This window comes from Lynx canadensis, chromosome C1, assembly GCF_007474595.2.
Source record: "Lynx canadensis isolate LIC74 chromosome C1, mLynCan4.pri.v2, whole genome shotgun sequence".
Lineage (NCBI taxonomy): Eukaryota > Metazoa > Chordata > Mammalia > Carnivora > Felidae > Lynx > Lynx canadensis.
In genome coordinates, this window is record NC_044310.1 from 116,479,882 (window position 1) to 116,499,272 (window position 19,391).

Genomic DNA, 19,391 nt, shown 5'->3' on the forward strand with positions numbered 1-19,391 from the left:
ACATTTCTTGAGTAGCTCATGTATATTGGACGCTGTGCCAGGCGTAGGGGGTATCGAAAGGTAGCTGAGGTGGGAGCTTGCCTTCGAGGAATTTTCTGTCTAGTGGGAGAGACCATTTGAGCAAGGTGTTGAGTGCAGTGGTGGAGGTGTGCACACAGGCTCCCCCGAGTCGTACCGCAGCAAGTGGGTCCTGAAGGAGACCTGGCCCGGCCAGGTGAGGAGCACCAGTGAGCGACGCTGAGGAGGAACGGAGGGGCTAGTCAGGGGCTCTGCGAAAGGGCCGGTGGGGCATGTGCAGGGCCTGCCCTCAGCTCAGTGTGATGAGGGCACAGGGGGAGAGGGAGGGCAAAACCACAGCTGGACACAGGCAGGGGCCAGGCCATGCTGGCCTTCCACGCCGTATCGACAAATGTGGGCCTGGTTCCAGGATAGCTGTTTAGAGGGATTCTTGGCGAGGGCAGACCCACTTGATGTGGGCACTAGACTGGGTCGGAGGGGTCCCCTGGAGGGAGCTCTGCTCTCTGGCAGACTCAGAACTCCCTGGTTCTCCGCTGTGTCTCCCTGTGACCCCTTACCAGCAATCCTTTATTTGTATGTTCTGTCTCTGTCTCTCTTTGTCCCAAAAATAAACGTTGAAAAAAAAAAATTAAAAAAAAAAAAATCGAGGTTCAGACCGATTGAGTGTCTTGCCAGAGGACTGAATTCCGATTTGTCTGTGCCCATGCAACTTGGAGCTGCCTTTCTTGGGGTGAAAGGTTAAAGGTTATGCATGCACACCAGGGCCAAACAGTACTCTGCTTTTAGGGGACCTGTGTGGAAAAAGCTGCACTTTGCAGCAGATTGAGTTGGCAAGAAAAAAAATCACAGTGAGTTTTCTTTAAGTAGCCTCATTCTCGTGTGTATGTGAAGTGGAGGGCGATGCCATCAGTGGGACTGAGGTCATGCTTGCTGCCTGGCTGACCCCAACCACCCACTTTCTGTGGAGGAGGCAGAGGCGGGGAGGGCTGGCTTCACATGGCCAAGGGTCCTTGAGCCGCAGGAACCCCCGAAGAACACCTGGGAAACCTTGTGCAGACATTCATTCTGCGTCCCGCCCCTCATCAGCTTCCTTTCATCTAACCCCGGCCAACTGCAGACACTCCTCAGCTCCCCGCCGTCCGCCCCCACCTGCCTCTGGGCTTGGTTCCCCACTTCCTGGGGCTTTGCACCCTCTGCACAGACCAGCCCATCCTGCCCAGCACCGTGAGGACGGGATCTGGGCCCACCCATCATCCTCACTCCTGTGGCCTGCCCTGAGCTCAGTCCCTGACACACAGGAATGAATGAGTGTGTGCATGTTGTACACAACAAGGCAGGGCCAGTCGTGGTATGAAAGAAAAATTGCTCTTACGGGCTTACCGAGAATAGGATTCTTTGAAAGTAAAATGAGCTCTCTGCAGTGCTTTGCACCCAAGCCTGACTTTGCACGTGTATAATAAGTGCAGGCAAATCTTGGATGTTCTTGACCCCTGTCTTCTCTCGTGTACACAGTATTTACTCTTGAACCATGCTGATCCTGGTTCCCATTTTGACTCTCGGAAGGATTAATCCATAATCCCCGATGTATGCCCCCACAGGTGTATGCATTGTGTCCACAAACGCGCTGGTCAGGTGACGGGGGTGTGAGCTTACTTAATGAGACCCCTAGACTTCGTCAGTGCCTTAAGGAGATAGCAGGTCCTTCCAGGGAAAGTTCAAGAGGCCTCTAACAAGAAATAAGAGAACTTTGAGAGTTCAGGAAGGCAGGGCTTTAAGTAGGAACATACCCTCAGGCAGACAGAATGAAGTTCAGTCCATCTGTAAATGTTGAACACCTGGTAAATGCCCAGCCTTGCTGTGTACTTTGGGGTACAAAACAAGTGCCCCAGCCCGTCTGCTAGGCCTTGCAGCCTGTTTGGGAAGGAGACACATGTGGAAATGTTGGCAAGAATGTAAAGCAACCGACATGAGGTGCCAGCAATAGAGAAAAGCTCTATAAGTTGAGAAGGAGAGGTCATCCCGCTGTTCAAGGAGGGGACGTGGTCAGCCACGTTTGTGTGAGAGACAGCGAGTTTCCTAAATAGCAGAAGAGAGCTTATGGAATCAGTAGGCAGTAAGCAGAAATAGCAGCGATTATTATAATCATAGTAACGTTCTCAGCCAACACCCAGGGAGTGCAACTCCATGCCGGGGCTCAAATTCTGTCCCGGACGACGAAGGGCCGCCTGCTTCTGGGGTGCAGCACCCTGTCCTCCCTGCTCTCCGTGAACCAAGGGCTGAACTGTGAACTTTCCCTGATCTCAAAAGCACACTTAAATTTTTATGAATACATTTTCCTTACCAGGAACATTACTACGGCAGTTTTCCATGGCAACTTTTCAATATAAAAAATACGAAGAGGAGAATAAAAGTACCCATAATCTAACCCCCTGAGATAATGAGGGAACGTTTTGTGTGTTTCCTTCCAGGTTTTCCACCGCGTTAAATCCCAGTGTTGGGACATGAGCAGCCCAGGGAGAACCTCCAACTGTCAGTGCAGCATGACCAGCCTTAAAAATACCGGGCTTTTGTTTTACATCTATTTGTATTCATTTTGAGAGAGACAGAGTGAGCAGGGGAGGGGCAGAGAGAGGGGGAGACAGAATCCCAAGCAGGCTCTGCACTGTCAGCACGGAGACCAGTGTAGGGCTCGACCTCACGCACTGTGAGATCATGACCTGAGCTGAAGTCAAGTGTCAGCTGCTTAACAGACTAGCCACCCAGGCGCCCCAAATATAATGATTTTTAAGTGAGATGAATTCAGCCCCCTTGTGTTGGAAGGAGTCCGCTTTACCGTTCAGAGAGCAGAGCAGACACACGGACCGATGAGGCACGCTCCGGGAAGTCAGTCCTGTTCACAGGGTGGTGTAGCCCCAGCTAAACTGAGCTGCGTCTTGTCCCAAAGCCATGACTGCAGAGCCCCAAGATCTGGCCCTGTCCCTCCTAGAGTGAGGGCACAGTGGTCAGGGCCCTACAGTGACCTCCTGCAGTCCATGTGTCCACCATATGGCTCAGGGTGCCCCTCTGTGTGTCCTGTCCTCCCTGGCTTGTATGCATGGACGTTTTAGCCCACCCTTGCCCACATCTAGAAGATGCTTTCCAGGTAGTCTGTCTGCTGTTTTTGTTGGTCAGTCTGCTTCAATCACAAGAGCACTGGGGAGATTGAGGCTTAAGCTGGTAACCTTGGTCTTGTTGCTGGGTTAAAGACAGCTGCCTCGTTTCAGTAGCAGAACACAAAACAGAGAAGAATCTGGGTGGAATGAACAGTCCAGGGCTGGCAGTCGGAAAAAAAGGATTAGATTTTCATTATATTTTATGAGAAAATGCATACACAGGGACGCCTGAGTCAGTCGGTTAAACCTCCGACTTCAGCTCAGGTCATGATCTCACATTTTGTGAGTTCGAGCCCCGCGTCGGGCTCTGTGCTGACGGCTCGGAGCCTGGAGCCTGCTTGGGGTTCTGTGTCTCCCTCTCTCTGTCCCTCCCCCACTCCTATTCTGCCTCTCTTTCTGTCTCTCAAAAATATATAAAAAATTTTTTTTTAATTCTAACTAAAAAAAAAAATACGTACATGTTTACAGCCTGGTGTTTTTTGCTTATCATTGATATACATACCCCTGTGTCATGAATAGGAGTAACTATCATTTACTGAACATGTAGTACATTTTGACACCACTTAACAAATGATTTCTGTGAGGTATCCCCATTTTACAGAAGAGGAGATGGGGGTTAGCACTTGTGAATGGCACGGCTGGCGTTTGCTTCCAGTCCTCAAAGGCCGCAGCCTGCACTCTTTGTTCCTTGCCGGGTTTTGCATTTAGCTTCTATCTTTATTACAGAGGCTCTTTTTGTGGCGCTCCTGGTGACCTGTGGCACAAGGACTCAGTGTATCCTAGTGCGCTGGGATCTCTTCACAGGTCAGAGGCCGCTCCTTTGGCTGTGAGGTGGCCATTTTGTGCACTTCCTTCAGAGTACAGGGTGTGGTGATCCGGGCACGGAGGCTTTCCTTGGAAAAGCCTCTCCAACTGCTTTACGATTAGGTGCCTTCATGGAATCATAAGTCTTGAAGCCACTGATTTTTCTTCCCAGCTTCTCTCCAGTTACTTTAATTGCAGCTGTCCCCCAAGCTGCTGGAAAGCATTTATGTTTACTTCTTTTTTAGGTCCTAATCTTCTAGGACAGAGACTCTCAGATTTTCCCGTACGGGAGACCCTCTGAAGCGCTTATTAAGACAGCTTGCTGGGCTCCAGGCCCCAGTCTCTGATTTGGCGGGTCCACGGTGGGGCCGGGGAAGTTCCATTTCTAGCACGTTCTCAGGAATGTCGCTGCTGCTGCAGGGGAGGTAACACTTGGAGAACCGCTTCTCCGGGGTTTCTGGTGGAAGCCGCATTCCTACCTTCCTGTGCCCCCCATCCACTGGAGAATCACCCTCAAGACCACCTTGCTCTTAATTGTCTTGTACAGAATTAGCCCGAGGCGTTAGGTGGCGAGCGTCCTCTGGCTCCCGAAGTTAGGCAGCAGATCGCTTGGTCTCCAGGAGCTCACTTGTTTGGGGGAACTGGTGTTTCAGGTGGTGAGAGCAGCCGAGGAGGCGGCGTCCACGCTGGCCAGCTCCATCCACCCGGAGCAGTGTATCAAAGTCCTCTGCCCCATCATCCAGACGGCCGACTACCCCATCAACCTCGCCGCCATCAAGATGCAGACCAAAGTCGTCGAGAGGATCGCCAAGGAGTCCTTGCTGCAGCTCCTCGCCGACATCATCCCGGGCTTGCTGCAGGTGGGCCCCCTGGGCAGCTGGCCGGTGCCTGTCGTGTGGGGCTGTGAGGCCGGGAGCCGGTGCTGCCCAACCTGGGTGCCTGGGGCTTTGCCCCCCTCACTCACTTGAGGGGCGGATGGGAAAGGGCAGGCGCCAACCTGTTTCAGAACCCGCGCAGCTGTGTGGCTCAGACACCTCGGGTCCTCTCTCTCTTGTTTTCTAACGCACCCTCCCCTGAATGTGGCCGGAAGAGCTTCCCGGCAGCCTAGAGCTGTGGCTCCCAAAGTGAACTTTCTGTTTACTCTAAATATATTTTGGTCCTTTCCTGGTCGTCGTTGTTCATGCCTTCAACAAACCCTTATTGCACATCTGTGGGCCCCAGCCCTGGGCAGGGTGGGCCGTGGGAGTGCAAAATCAGATAATGGTCCTTGCTCTGCTATCCAGCACATATTCATGGAGAGCCTTCTAAGTGCAAGGCACTGAGTTAGACTCAGGAAGATGTTTTGCTGCGCCACGGCATAACCACAGGGGTGTTTCAACCTGCGTGGGGCACAGTACAGCTGTGCAGGCAGCCGGAGATGAGGGCACCACCTGCAGAGTTACTGTAGGTGCGAGTGGGGGTTTCCTGGATCAGAGGCCAAGAGGTGATTTCACAGAAGAGCTGGTTTAGAGTTGGGCCCTGGAGGGAGAGAGCGACTTCAGTGGGGAAGGTGGAGAGAAACCAGCTTCACGTTGAAGAAATGCTGCTGCTCGCTGAGCGCTCGGCTTGGGAATTTAAGTACAGACTGTTGAGACTGGATTATTCCAGGCAGAGGAAAGAGCAAGCCCGAAGCATCCTCAGAGCAGCAGGCTGTCTCATTTGAGTGGGGCAGGGGCCAGGCCGACAGGTAGACGGAGGCCCGGATGTAGAGTGCACAGGTGTCAGGCTCCGGGCCCGGATGTCTCCCACCCGCTTTGGGTGGTACAGAGGTTCTGCCCACAAGAGCGAGGGAGGCAGTCTCATTTCTTGAAAGTCTCATTTCACACAAGGTTTGCTTTGCCATTGGGAGAATATGAAAGAACCGAGCTGTTTTCCCCCTTAATTTCCTTTCCCATCTCCCTCTCTCTCTCTCTCTCTCTCTCTCTCTCTCTCTCTCTCTCACTCTCTCTCTCTCTCTCTCTCCCACGTGTCTTGCGTGGCGCTACTGTGGCAGCTCACGCTGAGCAGCACATAGTGCAGGGGAGGGCCGCTGCTACTTGCCAGCCTCCCTTCTCCACCTGCAGGAACCAGTTCACTCTCGACACTGTTGAGTTTTGACCTCTCTGGAGCAAAAGCTCCCTGGGTCCAGTGGCCGGTCTCGGGTGTGTGGTGGTTGTTAGCGCCAAGTCCAGTGTTGAACTGTGAGGGTATTTGCAGAAACCTTGACGAGACATTGACCGTGAAGCAGATCTTTGATCTCATTTCCTTTTCGTGTCCCTTCTGACTCTGTAGGGTTATGACAACACCGAAAGCAGTGTGCGTAAGGCCAGCGTGTTTTGCTTAGTGGCGATTTATTCCGTAATCGGAGAAGAGCTGAAACCTCACCTCGCACAGCTCACGGGGAGCAAGGTACGTATAGTGTTACACAGGCCGACGGCACGCCTGGGCTCTGCCAGCCGCCGAAAATCTGCTTGTCTGCAGCTCTGGCCTCCACACGGGCTGGGTCCCTCGTGGGCATCGACGGTGAAGACCGCGGGCTCTCCCCCTGGGCCTTGCCAACGTGCAGGCGCTGTTGTGCGCGCTCTGCGTGTGTCGGTGCCTTCATTCGTGACGATGTCCCTGTAGGATGAGGACACTCATCCACATTCAGCTGCGCAGGGACACACAGAGCTCTCACGCCAGAAGCCAGGCCACGCTGCCTGTCTTGTTCCTTTCAGGGTGTTTTAGAATGCGGGGCAGAAAATGGGACAAGAGGCCTGTTGGCTCATTGCAGCTGAGAGTGGCCAGAGTGCTTACTGGTTTAAAAATAACCTTCAGTCTGATGAGCCTGCAGGGGGACAGCAGGTGGAGCTCTGGCAGGAGAGGCAACGGCCGGAGCAGCCGCTTGACCGCTGGGGCCTTGCAGGCGTCTGGCCGGCCGTGTGACAAGGCGACCCCAGGGGCTGCCTGGGGGGAGTAGTGTGGCAACATGGAGTTCAAAACGCCCTGGTGGTGGTCTGGGTAAAAAAGCGTGAAGCTAGAGGTGCCTGACATGCTCCTTATGAAAGGAAGAATCAGCAAGTGAGGCCGCGTTTCTTTCCACATAGAGCTGTTCCTTTGGCACGGCCAGCGGGGCATCCTAGCCAGAGCCTTGCCTCCCCAGAGTTCTGGCAAAGCCAGAAGGGCATTCCCCCCTGTGCTGGCGGGGGCTGTCCTGGGCATTGTAGGGGGATAAGCAGAACCCCTGATGGCCCTCTAGATTCCGGTAGCACCCACCCCTCAGTCATGAGACTCACCGTCAAGGCTGCGCGCAGCCAGATGACCCCTGGGGGGCAAATCACCGCTGGCCGAGAACCCCTGAGAAGTCAGCGGCTGGGTTGAAGGGTGGTTTGGGGGCTACTTCGCCTGACTGCATTTTCCCCTTCTCCTTTCCTTTTCTCATCACTGACCCCTTCCCCAGCCATGATCTGGAAACTCCAAGCCGAGAGTCACCAGCAGTGTGCTAGGCCCGGAAGCCGCCTCTCTCTCTGGCCTCTGTCTGGCTTTCTGTCGGTGGTTCCTGGCAGCAGTGAAAACTAGAAAACTATATTCACCAAGGGGGTTCAATTTTTAAGGCTCATCCCCAGATAACAGACCCCAGTTTTGTCTGGCAGTTGCCCTGTGCCATCACCTCATTTGCCCCTTCTAGTCAGGGACTGAGAAGACGCAGGTGTTTCCTCATCCCTGTTGTGCAGCTGACCTGCTGCCATTCCTCTCAGCGGTGGCCTTGGCTCTGGAGCCCACGTCCTGATCGGTCCGCTCAGAGGGCGTAGGGAGGCTGGGCCTCAACCCTTCTTCCTCGGTAGCCCACTTCGTCCGCTGCCCCAGTCCTTGGACGCGATAGCTCTGGTGTGTTAGCAGGACCTTCGGAGACTCGCATACACCTCTCTACCAGCAGACATCAGTCGCTGATGGACGTGGTGCCAAGACAGCCTCAGTTTCCTAGACCGGAAATAGGCAGACTCTGGCTGTGGCTTCCCGTTGCTCTGTGTGACCCGGCCGATCAGAACACTCTCCTGTTGCTTAACAAGTGATACCAGGCTCTGCGGAGAAAGGCCTGATGCAGAGTCGTGGAAGGAATGCATGGGGGGCATTTGAGAGTGTCCCATTGCCATGGCAGCAACACCAGTTTTGGGGTCAAACAACCTGCCTTCTGGTCTCTGCCCTCCACTTCCTAGTCGTGTGACCCTGAACAGGCTTTCTTTTCTTTCTCTCAGTTTTTAAAACATGGTGGCAAAATACCCATCACATAAAATTTGCTGTCTTAACCATTTCTGAGTGTACCTTTCACTGGTGTTAATACATTCACATTGTTGTGGGACCATCCCCACCATCCGCCTCCAGAACTTTGCTCATCGTGGAAAACCAAAACCCCACCCCCTTAAGTAGTAATTCCTCAGAACTCCCTCCTCCCAGCCCCTGGCCACCACCATTCTACTTCAAGTCTCTGGATTTGACTCCCCAGGGGCCTCGTAGAAGTGACACCATTTGTCTTTTTTGTGACTGGCTTATTTCACTTAGAATGATGTCCTTGAGGTTCGTCCATGTCGTAGGTTTGTCCGAATTTCTTTCCTTTTTAAGGCTGAGTGCTACTCCGTTGTGCGTACGTACTGCAGTTTGCTTGTCCGTGTTTTGGTGACAGGCGCTTCTTTCCATCATTGGCTGTTGTGAACAATGCTGCCTATGAGGGTGTGTGTACAAGTGCATCTTTGAGACCCCGCTTTCGGTTCTTTTGTGTCTATAGCAGGACTGGAATTGCTGAATTCCATAACTTTTCCGCGGTGGCTGTACCCTTTTACGTTCCCGCTGACAGCACCCAAGGGTTCCAGTCTCTCCACCTGCTCACCGACACTGTTTTCTCTCTCTTTGACGGTAGCGGTCCTCATGGCTGATACAAGGTGGTTCCTCAGTGTAGTTTTGTTATGTGGGGCATCTTTTCACGTTGGCCAGTTGTATATCTTCTTTGGAGAAATGTCTGTTCAAGTCCTCTGTCTATTTTTGAATTAGGTTTTTATTTTTTTAGTTGTTGAGTTTTAGAAGTTCTCCATATATCTTGGATATTAACCCCCTGTCTTTTGCTGCATAATTTTTTTTAACTTTCATGAAGTCTCTAGGAATTTGTCCATTTCATCTGGGTTACCTAATCTGTTGGTGTACATTTGTTCATAGTGGGTTTTTTTTTAAGTTTAGTTATTTACTTTGATTTTTTTTAATGTTTATTTTTGAGAGAGACAGAGAGAGAGAGAGAGACAATGCGAGCAGGGGAGGGGCAGAGAGAGAAGAGAGACAGAACACAGAATCCAAAGCAGGCTCCAGGCTCCTTCCTATCAGCATAGAGCCCAATGTGGGGCTTGATCCCACGAACCGTGAGACCGTGACCTGAGCCGAAATCAAGAGCTGGATGTTTAACTGACTGAGCCACCCAGGTACCCCCCATGGTGTTCTCTTCTAATCTTTTTTATTTCTGTAGAATCAGTAGTAACGTCCAAACATTCATCAATGCTTTTAGTAATTTGAGTCTTCTTTTTTCCTTAGGTAACTGAGTTAAAGATTTGTCGATTTTATTTATCGTTTCAAAGCACCAATTTTTGGTTTCCTTGGTTTTCTCTATTGCTTTTCTATTTCATTTATCACTGTCCTAATCTTTATTATTTCTTTCCTTCTGGGTTTAATTTGTTCTCTTTCTAGTGCAAGACGTAAGGTGAGGTGGTTGATACGGGCTCTTCCTTTTTTATTCTAAGCTACACGTTTCCTTCTTTGCGCTACGTTTGCTGCATCCCGTAAGTTTAGGTATGTTGTTTGCATTCTCCTCTGTCTCCAGATACTCTCTAATTCTCCGTGTGATTTCTTCTTCGACCCATGGGCTCTTGACCAGCGTGTTGCTCAGTTTCCACAAATTGGTGAATTTTTCCGTTTTCTCCCTGATACCAATTTTTAACTTCATCCAGTCGTGGTCAGAGAAGACACGCTGCATAATATCTATTTTTGTGAATCTGTTGAGACTTCATATGTGGCCTTATTTTAGTCTTTTCTGGAGCATGGGCCACATCCACTTAGGAAGAACGTGTATTCTGTTGTTGGGTAGTGTTTTGCTGTGACTGTTAGATCGAGTTGGTTTATTGTGGTGTGTTAGTTTTTGATGTCCTCGTCTTCTCTCTGGGTCTTCGGTCTATTATTAAGAACAGGGTACTGACATCTCCAAGTGAACCCTCCAGTTCTGTCAACATTTCCTTCTTCTATTTTGCTGGCGTGTTATTATATACAGACGTGTCTGTGCTTGCATCTTCTTGGTGTTATTGGCCTTTTATTAATATATAACGACTTTCTTGCTGTCTTTGATTTAAAGTCTGTTTTGCCTGGGGCGCCTGGGTGGCTCAGTCGGTTAAGCGTCCGACTTCAGCTCAGGTCATAATCTCACAGTGCGTGGGTTCGAGCCCCACATCGGGCTCTGTGCTGACAGCTCAGGGCCTGGAGCCTGCTTCTGATTCTGTGTCTCCCTCTCCTCTCTCTCTGCCCCGCCCCCACTCGCATTCTGTCACTCCTTCTCTCTCTCTCTCTCCGTCTCTCTCAAAAATAAACACTAAAAAAACCCAAATTTAAACTCTGTTTTACTCAGTGTAATTGGTACAGCCACCCTTACACCCTTGGTTACTGTTTGTGTGGAGTCGCTCTTTTCAGCCTGTCACCTTCAACCTCTTTGTGTCTTAGTAGACCTAAAGTGAGTAGTCTCTTGTAGACAGCGTAGTGTTGGACCGTGTTTTCTTTACCCATCCTGCTAGTCTCTGTCTTGTGACTAGAGAGGTCCACCGTTTCCATTTGAAGAGACTGCTTGCCGCTGAGGAGAGACCGCCGTCACAAGCTGGGGTGTGTTTTCAGTATACCGTAGAGTTTTTCTGTCCCTCATTTTTCTGCAGTGTTTGCTTTTTGTACTGAAATGTTTTAGTTCCCTCCTCATTTCCTTTCGTGTATATTCTGTAGCTGTTTTCTTGGTAGTTGCTGGGGGGATTACATTGGACATCCTACGGTTATAACACTCTATAATTTGAATTTATACCAGCTTATGGAGCAAGCTTCTGAACCCCAGCCATTTCATTTGTAAGACAAGAGAGCCTGTTCTGCCTCCCTCAGAGGATTTTTGTGAGGCTCAAATATGATCGTCAGTAAAAGCTTCTTGTAAACTGTGAAACCACGGCCATGTCATTAACTCTGTTACCATCATTTCCTTGTACTTGTGCTTACATTCTGGACCACACTGGTGGACACATCAGTGGTTTTGATCGCAAATAAGTATAACGGTGTTTGCACCTCATTTTTAATCAGGCTTTCACAGAAATATAACTGCCTTGTAGAACGTTTTTTCTTCTTTAAAAAAATCTTTGATTCAACAAGTATGTGTTAGGAATACTTGCTCTCCTCACTGTACCACTAAGACGTGTGGGAAAAGCAAAACTTCGTCCTGCCCTGGAGTGGCATGAAATGTGTCCGAGGACAGGACTGACCCACAAGGAAGCCTGCCCAGCAGCCCAGGAGGGCCCGTTGCGTGGAACAGTCCCTTGGGACTGAACGGGGGTGGGGCTTGGCAGCACAGGGCTGAGCTGCAGAGGGAGGGAGGCGGGAGCAGACTGCAGGAGGGGACCGTGAGAACAACTGAGGAGGGGTGTTTGGAGGACATGTTTTCTGATGAGGAGCTACGGAGGGCACGTGGACGTGTTTTCGGTCTTCATTTTGCAGGAGGGGAAGCTGAGGCTCAGAAAATGTTTTGCCTGTAGTCACACAACTAGTTGGTGGTGGAGTTGGTTCTGGAACCGTGTGTGTGGCGATCCCAGGGATGGATCTCCCTTTGTGGGAAGACACACAGCACAAGTGTTTATTTCAGCCTGTATATCTACCTTTGGGTGAGCGGTCAGGGAGACTTAGCCTCTCTCAGTAGCTCTGTGCCATTGCTGTTCCAGCCCCCACTGGAAGGTAGTTGGAGGGCCTGCTTTCCCATGCACCACACGCTGGGCCTCTCTTCCTGGGTCCCCCTGGAGACCAGCCTCTCCTCCCGTGGACTCAGCCTCGTTGTGGCCTGCTTAGAGCAAGGAAAGCAGGTAAAGAGCCGTGGATAGGAAATACTTCCCAGTCCCCTTCATCTTGCAAGTTGTGTGTTACGTGGACGTTTATAGGCATTCTGCTTCCACAAACGCTTGTTTCTTTTGGTTCTTAGTATGAGCAGGCAAATTATCAACATAACGCATTATGATTTCGACAAGTATTTAAGAACGAGTACTTAAGAACCTACAGTGTTACACGGTGTTCTGCGTATCCGGAGGGTCCAGGGGGGCTTACGTTAAAAGCATGGGAGATCTCAGAAATGAAAGCCACTTTCGTCATGAAGCGCTGTGCCCATCCGAGGTGATGTGACTTCACGACACGCCGTTGGCCTCAGTGAGCTCTCATCTTACGGGAAGGAGCAAGCGAGTGCACTGCCAACTCCATGAGGCAGGTGCCCGAGCCACAGGAGCTGATGAGCAGGTGGGGGGAAGGCCATGGAGGCCGCCTTCTGGATAGGTCTCCGATGCCGCAGCACTTTGGTGGGCCCAGAAGGGGGAGGAGAGAGGTGTCCGTGTGGAGGCACAGCTGCAGCCGAGGGGTGAAGGTCAGAAGACCCGACCTGTACCTTGCCTAGCGGACCTCGTCCCTGTGGAGCTGGGCTCACACCCTTCTTTCCCTGCCAGACCGCGTGGAGCCACTGGCCTCCGTCGCCCCTTCACACAGCTGCTTCCAGGGAGCCCTTGTGCCCCTGCTTAGAGTGCTTAGAGTGACGCTTTCATTCTTTCTTGAGAACCCACTGCCCCTCCCCCCCCAGACTCTGACCCCTCCCCCCCCAGACTCGTGGCCCTCCCCGCTGGCAGGTGTGCGCCGAATGCGTGGTGGGCACTCAGTGTTTGTGTCCTGAACTTCTCAACGAAGGGACGTGCTCTCTTCTGATTGTCACCTGGGGTTTTTCATCTCCTGCTCCCTGATTGTCTTCCTCCTGCTAATCTGTCACGTCTTCTCTTTGCAGATGAAGCTACTCAACTTATACATAAAGAGGGCCCAAACCACAAACAGCAACAGCAGCTCCTCCTCCGACGTGTCCACACACAGCTAATGGCAGCGCCAGAGTCTCTTTCTGTCGCCCTAGAAGCAATCGGTGGTGCCTCTCAGAGACCTTCCCCGCCCCCCGCCCCCCCATCGGCTGCCCAGTCAGTACACGGAGGCCCGCAGATATTTATTACAATCAGTATTTTGGTCCCTTCCAGCTTTTGTGTAGAATCTTACTGGTATTGAATGTAAAGGAAGCAAGGCCTGTTTTGCAGTCTTCGTACGCAACAAGCGGAATAAGAAAAGAGCCATACTTACCCATGTCTTGTACAGCCTGCTGAGATCATAAAACCATGTGTGTGGGGTGCAGTTTTCGCAAATCAGAGCTCTCTAGCCAATACTGGTAGAAAGTAGCATTTTCTCTTAGTTAATAACATTGAGGAGGGTGTGTTAATTTCTGTTTCTATCTCATCTTCGCTTACTTCTTCTGGACACGGCCTGTGACACCAGGAAAGGGTCGTACGTCCTTCAGTTGGATTGTGAGACCTACTAAGAACGTGAGTCAAATCCCGGCAAGAAACAAACAGAAGCCTGAAGACCGTCTTTTAACAAACACGTGGGATTTTGCTTGTACACTTTCTGGACTGGAGGCCCAGGGCCCCCTCCTCAGGCCCCTTCCAGGACGGGCTCCCAGCGCCTCTGAACCCTCCACTCGTGCTATCCCCACCCAGAGCTTCTACTCGAAAGAATGGTTTCTTCCGTTTAAATCCAAACAGAAAAGTCCAGGTAAATGTATAGCATCCCTTAGGGGGAGTGCCTAAAGTGGCATTTCGTGAAGCCTGGAAGATCCAAGAGAAGGGGTGTGTGTGTTTATTTCACTACGCAGATGTTGGGGAAACACTATGTTAACAGGGCCTCCCCTGTGGCCCTGCTGCTTGGTTGGGCTTTTCCGATTCCGCACCGTCTCCTCTCCTGTCCCCCAGCCTCCACCTCAGCTGCTCAGTTCGAAGTGTTCTGGCCAGTCTGATAAATGATAACTCTGCCACCCCAGTTTTGACTTCTTGGTTTCATTTGGGATTAGGATCGAAGGAAAATCTAGAGAGACCAGGTATCAGAATCCTTTTTTTTAATTTTATGGACGGAAGTACTTCCTTGATCATCTGTTGAAATAGTTGTTTGAGCAAAAAGCAATGGTGAGTGGCACATTGCGGGAAAACAAGATTTGAAACCCAGTTTTAACGTTTCTTCACTGAGAAATTACCAGAGAAACTACCCTTCCTAAACATTTTTCTTAAGGGTTTCACTCTCCAATAAAAGGGACTATAAAGATTAGAGTCTGGTTAAAATAAGTTTTGAGTAAAATTCTTCAAGTGAAATGGAAATTCTTGTTGCAGTCGTGAAGCCTTCTATCCTCTCTAAATTGAACTGGGTTTTCCCTGAGGAAAATGCCTGTTCTGGTGTTACTTTGTAATGAGGTGTTTGCTGTTCTGATGCAGAACTCCCCTTGCAGCCAGAAGCACCCAGAAGCAGAGACTGGGCGGTGGTCCCGCTGACACCTACAGACTGCCCCCCAATCTCTGACCCTCCCGCCTTGTTTGGAAGTTGCAACACTGTAGCACACACAACTCATTTTCACTCAGAAGGTATTTTTAGATACTTTATTTGGAACTAGGCACTGAAAACAAAGGTCCAGGAACAGTGAAGCCAGGGTGCCTTCACTGAGAGAGAGAGAGAGAGAGAGAGAGAGAGAGTGCGCGAGTGTGTGTGTGTGTGTGGTGTGTGTGTGTGTAGGGGGTATCTTGCACTTGGAGGGAAGTACCCCGCTGCTGCTGTTGAAGGAACTTCAGGGGTGCATTTTAAGTGGTTGAATATTATTGACTTATTTTTGGCTCAAAACATAGCAGGACCAGGCCTTACTTTCATTGATAAATGACGTTTGTTAATATCTCACTAATGGGATTTTCTTTTTACACTCGACAAGTGAGTCAGGGCACCTTTTGATTACTCCTCTGTTGTAGAAATGTGCGTTCTGCTAGGTTATTTATGAGTTCTTGTATGCCTCATGCGTTTGGAAAGACCTTGCCCCTTGAACTCTGTGACTCCCTGCCTCATGGGCCCCCCCCCCCCCCCCCCCCCCCGCCTGCAGCTGGGAAGAAGCTTGAACATTGCCGAATGTCCTCATTGTACTCACAAAGGGCTAGCCTCGAATGTCACTTCCCCGACCTTCAATCTCCCCACCTAGAGAGGGATACAATCACAGGTCTCTTGGCCTCAATCAGAACTGCTGCCCACGCCGGCACCGGCACCGCCACCTGGGAGACTCGCATGCCGCCGCCACCACCTCACCGGGAGGGAGCCGCGCCCGCCGCCGCCCCCCGAGCCCCGACAGCTGCCTCGCCTTGCCGCCGCCTCCCTGCAGGGCTCCTGTTTGGACGAAACACCCAAAACTGCGAAACCGTGTTTGCCTCCCCTGTTTACCCGACAGTCCGGGGGACCCCGAAGAGCCCCGCCCCCCCCGCCCCGTGCCCTCCCTCTGCAGGCCTCGGTGCGCCCCGCAGGCTGCGGTGGGCGCGGGCACGCAGCTTTGTTCAAGTTCGAGTCCACTGTGTGTGCTTCCGCGCGGGCCGCAGGCAGCCCAGGACGGCCTCTCTGTGGCTCCTCACTGGCTTGTCTTACCCTGCGCAGGTAATGCAACCAATTTTGGTCTCATCAGTCTGTTTTTTTTCCCCTGCCGCCCTTTATTTATCGAGCATAATACTACACGTGAAAGAACAGCAAATAAGAACTTTGTAGAATCCCACCAGGACTTTGCTAACAATGATATTTGGAAAATAGAAAAAAAAAAAAAAAAAACGCTCTGAAAACTAGCAGCCACCAAAATAGTTTTGTTGGCACTGTGTTCACACGCATGGTCCCCACACCCCCAGGTTGGGTTTTTGGGTTTCGTTTTCGTTTTCGGGGGGCTTTTCATGTTACATCCATATCTGTATTTATATCTTATTTGTTTCACTCTCAAGTGTATCATGGCAAATGTACAGATTTTTTTTGTTAATAATGTGCTAGGATTTGCTAAAAAAGAAAACAACAAAAAAAAAACCCTTTTGAGTTTGCCCTAGAATAAATGAATCTTAATTCAGTTTCTTGATGAGAGCAGTCTCTTTCCTCTCCGGGCCCTGTAGATCGCTTGCACCGTGTCCCAAAGCCAGAATGTGGCCACACTTGTGGGGACTTGGAGAGGATTCCATCAGGGGAGCTTCCTCTAACACATACACAAGTCACACTCCAGGGGGCGTGCCCCCCCCCCTCCCCCCGCCCTGGGGGCTGTTGTGAGCAAGCTGGACCTCGGGGAAGGACATGGAGAGGGTCCCCTGACAGCTGACAGGACCACAGGCTTAGGAGGAACAGGTCTAGGACACCAAGGGCACCAATCGACTTTTTGGGGTTAAAAAAAAAGGGGGGTTTTAATGTTTGTTTTTGAGAGAGAGAGCGTGAGCAGGGGAGGGGCAGAATCAGAAGCAGGCTCCAGGCTCTGAGCTGTCAGCACAGAGCTGGAACCAATCCACTTTTTCGAAGCCTTCCTTTACTTTTACTAAAACAAGATTGAGTTTTCCATTGTGCCCATGATGCATCTCAGTTACCGCCACCCCATGACTCTGAGCCCCTCTCCCTGTGGCCCACCACCTCCTACCCCTGTTTGACATGTGACAGCATGGTGATCGCAATCAAAAATACCTGGGCTCAAGTCCCAGCCACCCCATCCCCAGCCCCCACAAGTCACTACTCTTCCTGCCCTGGTGGTTCCTATTTTTTTTTTTTTAATATTTATTATTTTTTTGAGAGAGAGAGAGAGAGAGAGACAGCAAGCAGGGGAGGGGCAGAAAGAGGGAGACACAGAATCTGACGCAGGCTCCAGACTCCGAGCCGTCAGCAGAGAGCCTGACACAGGGCTTGAACTCACAGACCAGGAGATCCATGACCTGAGCTGAAGTCGGCCGCTTAACTGACTGAGCCCCCCCAGGCGCCCCTGGTGGTTCCATTTGTAACGTGGAACAAGAACGACTTCACGGAGGGGCTGTGAGGGTTAATTGGGGTGATGTCAGTGAAGCTGCCGATGGGTGGGTGGGTCGAGTAGGTGCTGCAGACACCCCGCCCTGCCTCCCGTGGTCAGGAGGGAAGTAACCGCGGACGGAGCCACCCCCACAGGCCTGCATGTTCCATCCATCGTCCCGTTAGCCAAGGCAGGCAGCACGGCTTTACATATTTGGGTCTCTAACCCCTGGTGCCATTGCCCTGCCCTTCCCAGGGCTGCTAGTAAGTCCTCCCCATCTCGAAGAGGGTCACCGCCACAGCTGTGGGGCAGGGGGGCACAGAGACCTGCTGCAGTCTGCAGCACTTGGCTCTGGGTCTGAATGATCATCTGTCCAGAAAGTACACGGTTCCACTCAGGCTTGCACTCAATCGTAGAAGATTCCAGGACCCCCTGAACCTGTCCGAGCTTCCCAAGGTGGAAACCTTGGGAAGCAGACAGCCGGGCGCCATCCCCAGAGCGGCAGGTTCTGTAGGACTGAAGGGGGGCCCGGGAGGGTGCGTTTCTAACAGGGTCCCCGGTGATGCCAGCGCTGCTTGGTCTGGGATCGCAGCTGGAGAACCACTGCAGAGCACTTGCCTTGAAACACGGCGGGTGGTTTGGTCCCCAGCTTTCCAACGGTTTGACAGAAGCTCTTGCAGGAAACGGCATTGGCTGCAGCAGCATCGGCCAGATGGCTGCTGACATCACAGGTGATGGGTGGTGACTGTCTGACTTAGCCTCGCGACTGGGATTTCGGAAGGGAATGGGGTGCCGTCAGCAGAGGGAAGCCGGGAGCGTCTGGGGCAAACGGGACCCCCCGGGCACAAAGCCCCCTGCTCAGGGGAACGCTCTTCCCGCAGAGCCTTCACCCAGGCCTCTCGGCCCCTCGGTTTCCTCCGGTATTTATTAACTCACCCTGAAGTGGCTGCAGGCAAGAGCGGACAAAGGTCATGTGAATGGGCATCTAATCCCAGATTATGTATTTAAAAAACATGAAAACGCTTCCACACCAGTGCCCTCCTCAGACGGCGGGCCCGCTGCCAGTGCCGAGGCCCCAGAGGTTGTGCGCTCCGGAGGCACAGCGTCCCCGGGCACATTCCTGGAGGCTCTGGGGTGCCCCCACCTCCCCGGTGCCCTGCCCGCAGCCCCCCACCCGGGCCTGGGCACTACCACCGCCTCCTGCAGCCGTGGTTCTGGTTCTGTGCCTCCCTGGCCGTCTCCACCTTCGACGGCTTGGGGGGGTGACATGGGCGTCCCCAACGCCAGCACCCGTCAGCGCCTCTCCTCTGGCCTCCTGCTCCCCCGTGTGCGGGCCTGCAGTTTCCTCACCCCGAGCCTTTTGGTGCCACGCTTGGGGCACGGCTCACCGGGCCTGGCGAGGCGGGGAAGGGCCCCCCACCCCCGGCTGGCAGGAGGTCTGGGAGTCTGGATCTTGAACCCAACTGGAGAGTTTCAGGGTCTATGGCCTCCCCCAGATGACTCCGGCTCAGGATGACCTCAGTTTCTTTCTCTGCAAAAGCCTGGGAGTGGAGTGAGGGCTTGGTGGGGGTCGGGGGAGGAGAGAGGGGGGCAGCTGCACCTCCTGTCGCCAGGCTCCTTGGGCACCCTCTCCACAGGGCACTCGGCCCCCCCCGCACCTCCGCACGGCCGCCGTGTCCGGTGGCCACACCTCATCTCCTCCGAGCTCCTGACTCACACGCCCAAGTGCCTTCAGGGTTCCTGTGCGTGGACGCCTCGGGGGGTGTTCAAACGGAGCGTGTCCACACACACTCTCTAACTCTCAAGATAAATAAAAATGATAAAAGAATAAAAATAAAAACGCGAACCAGGAAGAACACCAACCTGTTAAGTTAACAATAAAATTAAAAAAAAAAAAAGTTGGACAATATATTTTGCAAATTGATTGACGCATCAGGGAGTTAAAGTAATGAAAAATTCCTGGGAATTACTAGGAATTAGCAACGAGAAGATGGAAATCTGGAGAGATGAGCGTAGCATTTAGGGCAACTTGTGTCCTGGGCGTGTTTGCTGATCCAGAAGAGAAAGCTAAGGCAACCGAGATGTTGGAGGAAGGCTTTTGACAGCCCGATTCCCTTTAGTAGAAGTAATATGATCCAAATCGCTAATGCCCCAGCTCCTGGCCGAAGCAAACAAAATCTCCTCTAGAGGAAGACAACATCATGTGGGCCATGAACACGTTCATCTAGTGTTTCAAGTACGCTGTCCAGCACACAATAAATTATAAC

At 51.9% G+C, this 19,391-nt stretch overlaps 1 protein-coding gene across 1 annotated transcript in view; it reads left to right on the forward strand.

Moving 5' to 3' along the window:
- CLASP1 (cytoplasmic linker associated protein 1) overlaps positions 1–16,213 on the forward strand; it is a 170,322-nt gene extending 154,109 nt beyond the window's left edge. Inside the window, exons 34-36 of the mRNA XM_030323685.1 lie at positions 4,628–4,834; positions 6,285–6,401; positions 13,057–16,213. Of these exons, the coding sequence (XP_030179545.1) occupies positions 4,628–4,834; positions 6,285–6,401; positions 13,057–13,143 (411 nt within the window). The 3' untranslated portion in view covers positions 13,144–16,213. The remainder of the gene's footprint in view (positions 1–4,627; positions 4,835–6,284; positions 6,402–13,056) is intronic.
- Positions 16,214–19,391: the final 3,178 nt, after the last annotated feature.